Raw genomic sequence first — 7,266 nt, 5'->3', positions numbered from 1 at the left:
GTACTACTAAACTAGCATAATACAAAATTTGGATACTGATTTCATTCATTCGCCAGAATATTCCCTTGCGTCTCCAACATCATTGAAAACTGCTGACTGCCTTCCCTTGCAAGGATCCATCTTAATTTCACACTTTATATATTTTCTTAGCTTTTAGATCCGGGAATCGGTCTTGCGATTATTTATTTGGAACATCCATTTTGGCTAACGATTGCAATAAGAAAATCTTTTGACGCCTAGATTCAGAGGAGTTTCCTCTTACCGTACCCACAGTGTAAATACTAATGGTATTGATAATTTAATCTATGGCAACATGCGTTGAATCAGTCAGCACTGGAGACTACTGCCTCCCGAATGTTCGTGATTTTACCTCATAATTGTGTCTAGTCCCATTTAAATACACGAAACCCTTTTGGCGTGCCTCATGACAGCTACGTTCCCTTAAAGTTAGGTTAGCGCGATAGCGCAGAGTAATGACCCAAAAGCCTCTCACCAATGCTGTCGCTGTGAGTTCAAGTCCAGCTCATGCTGGCCTCCTCTCCGGCCGTGCGTAGGAAGGTCAGACAGCAACCTGCAGATGGTCGTGGGTTTTCCCCGGGCTGTGCCAGGTTTCCTCCCACCATAATGATTGGCCGCAGTCGTATAAGTGAAATATTCTCGAGTACGGCGTAAAACACCAATCAAATAAATAAATAAATCTTACCGTTAAGATGAGTTGGTATCAAGGCCCATTTGAATACACGAAGCTCTCCTAGCTTGCCTGGTGACAGTTACGTGCTTGTAACGTTAAGATGACTTCGTGTCACAGTGCTCAAAACATTATTAGCCACAACTACCACAAAACCCTGAGTGGATTTTCACTGTATGAGAACTAACTCTTACGAAAGAAAACTCGCCTAAAGCGATAATCTCACCACAACACCTCACCCTGGCTGATGATTTCCACGGTTCGAATCCATCCGTCGCTGGATCAGTGGCAATTTGAATTTATTTATTTATTTATTGATAGCTGTTTGACGTCATATAGAATATTTCCCTTATTTCACTAGGCCTTATGTTTCGGTGGGAGGAAACTGGGCAGAGCCCCGGGAGTAGAGTGGTGTCCATTCGACCATTCGCAGAATTGCAGCACAAATTCTGAATGTGTGCCTGGCGAAAGGCTACGATTTAATCCTGCCGTCAGCTTTCCTTCGCAAATAAAGCAGATTGCCGTCGTTTAAATGAAACATTGACTATGGGTTTTTTTAAACAGATTCCCTCACGTAATAATGGACAGCTACTATGAGTTCGACATTTGGGAGGCTTCCATGGGAACACGCATTGCCTTGGTGTCCGTCTGCGGCGTTATGACCGCCGTTGGAATCCTTGGTAACCTCTTGATCATATTCCTTGTTGCCAAGGTGAAGTCGCTCCGGACAACGGTGAATAAGAGCTTGGCCTTCCTAAGTCTTGCGGACGTGTTGTTCCTCGTCTATCAGCCAGTCGTGACGATGAACTGGGAGTTTGGAGTGGACGATTCCAACCTAGGAGAACACCTTTGTAAGACGTTGTTTATAAAAGCAAGGACACGCAACAATTCTCACTTACTTACTAAACTTGACCTCATAGTGTGGTGTTTGCGAAGTCTTGTTAAAATGACACTAAATTCGTCAAGACTACTTTGAATTTTCCCCATCTATATGATGATGCGCGCAATTTTGAGGATAGTATACCATCATTGAAAAGATTTAATTCAATAAAAAAAAAGAAATAAAATTTGGAATTGGCAGGTCTCCACATGAAATAAACATTGCATCTTATTAAGTAGTCAAGAGTGTAGGATCTCTCAGTGGCTAGACTCTGAAGCTCCTGACCAATAAACTCGTGAGTTTGACCTCTCCCTGATGTGCACATTGTTTTCGGGCTCCTTCACTTATAAGGATCATCATCAGGTTATCAACTGATTAAAGCGATGAACTTAATGACACGTCCTTCAAGACCGTTTATATAGGTCAGCCGGATGACGACGTAACACGCGATAATAAGTTAGGAAATATTTACCCCTTTTAAAATTTCGTACGGAGCATATGTTTGACAACATTTCATTACAGTAATCTCGTTCTATCGTGACTTAAACACCGATACCAGACTACCTATCCATGGGCTTATTTCATGAACTTTTATATGGAATAGGCTGAACATGTTTTGTCTCGATAGGCTTTAGTTTAGGTTGATTATATTTTGCCTTGCTAGACTTAGCTTTGTGTTTAGTACAGGTTACATATGTTTTGACTAGCTAAACTTGTCCTTCTATTTAGATTAGGTTGAATATATTCTGCCTTTCTTGGCTTAGCTTTGTGTTTAGCTTTGTGTTACATATATTTTGACTTGCTAGACTTAGCTTTGTGTTTAGCTTTGTTACATATGTTTTGGCTTGTTAAACTTAACTTTGTGTTTAGCTTTATTTTACATATGTTTTGACTTGTTAGACTTAGCTTTAGCTTTGTGTTTAGCTTTGTGTTACATATGTTTTGCCTCCTTAGACTTAGCTTTGTGTTTAGCTTTGTGTTACATATGTTTTGTCTTCTTAGACTTAGCTTTGTGTTTAGCTTTGTGTTACATATGTTTTGACTTGTTAGACTTAGCTTTGTGTTTAGCTTTGTGTTACATATGTTTTGCCTTCTTAGACTTAGCTTTGTGTTTAGCTTTGTGTTACATATGTTTTGACTTGTTAGACATAACTTTGTGTTTAGCTTTATGTTACATATGTTTTGACTTGTTACACTTCGCTTAGTGTTTAGCTTTGTGTTACATGTGTTTTACCTTCTTACACTTAGCCTCGTGTTTAGCTTTGTGTTACATATGTTTTGCCTTCTTAGACTTAGCTTTGTGTTTAGCTTTGTGTTACATATGTTTTGACTTGTTAGACTTAGCTTTGTGTTTAGCTTTGTGTTACATATGTTTTGCCTTCTTAGACTTAGGTTTGTGTTTAGCTTTGTGTTACATATGTTTTGACTTGTTAGACTTCGCTTTATGTTTAGCTTTGTGTTACATGTGTTTTGCCTTCTTAGACTTAGCCTTGTGTTTAGCTTGGTGTTACATATGTTTTGCCTCGCTAGACACAGCTTTGTGTTTAGCTTTGCCCATGTATATATTTGTGCTTTTGTCTTGGAAATTATATATTTGCTATTGTGCCTAGCGTCCTATATTTTTGGTAGGAATTTGGTACAGCTGAGTTGTTGTCTGTACGTTACATTTGACAATATTTTCATGTTTCAGGTTATTTCATCCTGTTTTACGACAAAGGCGGTGTATTTTGCTCTACTTTGATCTTCCTGTTTGTTAGCCTGGATCGTTATATCGCCGTCTGTCATCCTCTCGTCTCGCTTTACTACTGGTCGGGACGTCGCACATTCTACGTCCTCACCAGCATCGTGCTCCTCACCGTCGCTTTCTCCTTCCCCACCTACATCATGTCTCGCTACGACACGTTCCCCGAGGGAAACCAGACGTTGACGTTCTGCTACATCTATATCGCCGAGCCATGGATGAAGAGCTACGTAGCAGGTTTGGAAGTTATCTCCAACTTTGGCTCCGTTCCTATCCTCGTCTTCGTCTACGCTCGCATGGTCCGTGCGATCCTCAAGAAGAAGCCTACGGAGGAAGTCGCTCGCGCGGACCACGCGCAATCCGCGCGCCGGTCGCCGCGCACGCGCACCGTCATCATGCTGCTCATTGCCGTCGTCGTCTTCATCATTTGCAGATTCCCCCGCTGCATGCTGGAGCTGTTCAACGTTCTCTCGCCGGACATCTACCGCTTCGAAGAGGCTCTAGTGAAGCGCGAAAGTTACATCGTGTACTGGATTTCCTGGATTTGCCTCTTCGCGAACAGCCAGGCCAACCCCTTCATCATCTTCATTATGTCCAGTACTTTCCGAAAGGCCTTCGCCGACGTCTTCTGCGGATGTCGCCGCAAAGCTGCTAAGAGGTCTGGAAAAGAGACAACGCCTAACACCGTGTCCAGCAAAGTGTCATCTCAAGCACAAGCAAGTACAAGTTCGCAAGAGCTGCATGCGACACCGTAACATTTCGTGTGGTCTTACACCAAGGCCCCAGGTTAAGTCGAGCGATCAGCCATCTGACAGACAAGATAGACTGACACTGTAACATTTACAGTAAGGCCCCAGGTTAAATGAACGATTCATGTTAGAAGATGTGTTCTAAAAACCTATATCGAGCGATCCACCAGCTGACAGACAAGATAGACAGATACCGTAACATTTCGTGTGGTCTTACACTAAGGCTCCAGGTAAAATGAATGACAAGACAGACAAGATGGACAGACCAACTTATAGACCTGCTCAATCGCAGCTAAAATACGGACGTCGAATATTCGAGTCCTGAAACAAACTTTCATTAAAGGATCGTTTATATCATCAAGTACGAGTTCCAGTTTAAGAACAACTTAGGCTCTACACATGTATATTGATCGGTGTAACCACAGTTATTTTGGCATTCCAAGAAAGCTTTATTTATTTATTTATTTATTTATTTATCTGATTGGCGTTTAACTCCGTAAGAATATTTCACTTCTACGACGACGGCCAGCAATATGGTGGGAGAAAAATCTTGAAAATGCAGTTCATAGGTAATTTGACTAAAATAGGATCTTTTAAACATTTCATCATAAAGCAAACGTATATACATGTGCAACCTGCGGACGGTCGTGGGTTTCACCCGGGCTCTGCCCGGTTTCCTCCCACCATAATGCTGGCCGCCGTCGTATAGGTGAAATATTCTTGAGCACGGCGTAAAACACCAATCAAATGAATAAATAAATAAGTATATACATGTATATCATCTTAAAATTTAGGCAAAAAACATAGTAAAAATGTATTAGAGTTTAATAACAGCACCACATAAAAGCCATCATGACTTTATGAATTTCTATGAATAATCAGCGCCCAACAGTTTATGTAACTTGCGGATGCGACATTCGACATCATTAATGTATGGAAATGAAATACCCGCCGGTGGTCATGGAAATATCGGCGGAAAGTGACGTCACAAAGGGTCTAACGTTATCACGCCTGCTCGTCACTAATAGTTCTACATTGCATCTGAGAATTTATCACTATGAAAATACCACCGGCAAACTCGCATTTTCCAGTTATCTTCTTTTTCGGAAAAATTATAGGCTTTTTTATTATCCCAGACCTTCATGCACGGCTACCTCAACATGTTTCATTTTAGACTATGTACCAAACCAAAATACAACTCTGCACACATGAAGAGCAAAATCAGCTAGGACATATATGCCATCGTTTCGCATTGCATAACCAACCTCTCGTGGCTGCGCCACTCGAATCAGAAATACACATTTGCAAGTAATTGTTGGACATCGTAGAAGAACATTGCAAACCTTGCGTAGAAGGTTTATTGCATATTGTATTAACACATGTTTATTTCGTCCTTTGCAATGGTCAAAATTTCACTATATGCTGTGACTCACAGTCGTTTTTCCCCCAGGCTCTGTTCGGTTACCTCCCAAAATAATGCTGGCTGATGTCGTATAAGTGAAATATTCTTGAATATCAGATGAGATTTCGACGTTCTCTGTCCAAGGCTTGTATCATGTTCATAAATTGGTGGTGCTTAGTGAACTGTATAGTTTTCCTTTTCCCCAAAATGTTCCCAGTAGTAGGTCCAATTTAAATTTTTTTCGCAAAATGCCCATCGCTCATCTCTCTCTCTCTCTCTCTCTCTTTGTTTTGGAAAGGCGCGACATCATCTCAGCAATCGGGACGATCGAGTTGACAAATCAAACAACAAATATGCTGAACTCAGTTGAACTCAATATCGGCAGTGCATTTCGCGGGAGATTAAGTTCCTCCCTGCAAGCGAAAAAATCCGGTCAGCTGAATACGCCCGTGCCGCTGAAGAGTTGAAATATTTGCAACTCGGGCGCCTCGTGAAATTCCAACTTTTCTATATTTACTGTATATATAAACTACAAAGACTAGATAATAGATCACTTTTTTTACTTAGTTTCGTTGTGTGCTTTTTTATTGTTGTTCATTGTGGCCAGCCCACTATTAATCTCTGTAAACGACATTTTGACTAGTGCTATTGACTCAGAACCTTGTGTTCAATAAAAACCTTATGTATCATACCTGGTGTTAAAATTGCAGTTATGTTTATTGTGTTTTTTCTTTAAGACTGTTGAGAGTCCATAGAAGTTAAAGGATTATGACTTAGCTACTGATCCTAATTATAATCTGTCTAAGGGACCTTTGCACACTTCTGCAGCTCAATGACCCAGGGGCCTCTCACCCATGCGGCCGATGCGAGTTCAAGCCCATCTCATGCTGGCGTTCTCTCGGTGTGCGCGTGGGAGGGATTGGCCGCCGTCGTATAAGTGAAATATTCTTAAGTACGGCGTAAAACACCTATCAGATAGATCAATAAATAAATAAACAGTGTATTACCGGGATTTATTGCGCTAGCAGATCTCCATCCTGCTGCCTGCTACGGCTCAGCGGGTGACGTCATAAATGGCCAACCCAAGGCTGTTTAGAATGTAGAACATGTGAATCAAAACAATGTCATTTTAGCGGGATTCTAGCTTCACAAAAGCAAATATACAGTGTCAGTTTGATTCCCTAGTGAACGACGTTGAAGTTCCGATTTATGACACTGGCATCTCAGGCCAGACTTATGATTTCTGAGTTTTCTGACGTTGAATTTGATCCTCGTCTAGGCATTTCCAAACAACATGGGGGAATAGGGACTGTGTTACACTGTTACATTTCGCGTGTTTATCTTAAAATGTAACGTTTATTTACTATTCTTTCCCTCTGTCAATCTCACAATATATATATATATATATATATACAGCGCATTTCCAGTGCATTTCCACCGCTCTTTTATCTAGTGCTGCTTCACTGACACGCCTTACCGAAGGCAAGTAAGCGGCCCGCCCGAGCTATTATACAGATACGTCCTGCAAGAAGAAGGCACATTACATGCGCTCTAAGGATTCCTTCGTCAACATATGAATGAATAATTCTTAAGTACGACGTTAAACCCCAAGCATCCACTCACTCACTCACTCAGGCCAGTTATGCTTCAGGTTTTAGACGACTATGGCTCTCACAGTGGCCAAATCTGTTGAGCTCAGCTGTATTCCTCTCGTAACTTTCAGCTGTATAAAGGTGAGAGAACATAGGTCTGTTTGTTAGCGAGTGCGAAATTCTTACGTCTCATACTCTAAATCAACACCTTCCG

At 41.3% G+C, this 7,266-nt stretch overlaps 1 protein-coding gene across 1 annotated transcript; it reads left to right on the top strand.

Annotated features, from left to right (window-relative positions):
- The first annotated feature begins 1,268 nt into the window (after nucleotides 1-1,268).
- Nucleotides 1,269-4,064, top strand: LOC135463024 (somatostatin receptor type 5-like). Its single transcript, XM_064740344.1, has 2 exons — nucleotides 1,269-1,539; nucleotides 3,259-4,064. The coding sequence occupies exons 1-2, from the start codon at nucleotides 1,269-1,271 to the stop codon at nucleotides 4,062-4,064; spliced, it is 1,077 nt and encodes a 358-aa protein (XP_064596414.1).
- Nucleotides 4,065-7,266: the final 3,202 nt, after the last annotated feature.

Source organism: Liolophura sinensis, chromosome 2 (genome assembly GCF_032854445.1).
Source record: "Liolophura sinensis isolate JHLJ2023 chromosome 2, CUHK_Ljap_v2, whole genome shotgun sequence".
NCBI lineage: Eukaryota > Metazoa > Mollusca > Polyplacophora > Chitonida > Chitonidae > Liolophura > Liolophura sinensis.
The sequence above is the reverse complement of the archived record's forward strand: the minus strand, read 5'-3'. Positions and strand labels throughout refer to the sequence as shown.

Bases quoted from the DNA above. Each gene is read 5' to 3' on its own strand.
- LOC135463024 (XM_064740344.1), top strand. From the start codon at position 1,269: ATGGACAGCTACTATGAGTTCGACATTTGGGAGGCTTCCATGGGAACA. The intron at 1,540-3,258 runs GTAAGACGTTGT...TTCATGTTTCAG, and splicing joins CAACCTAGGAGAACACCTTT to GTTATTTCATCCTGTTTTAC.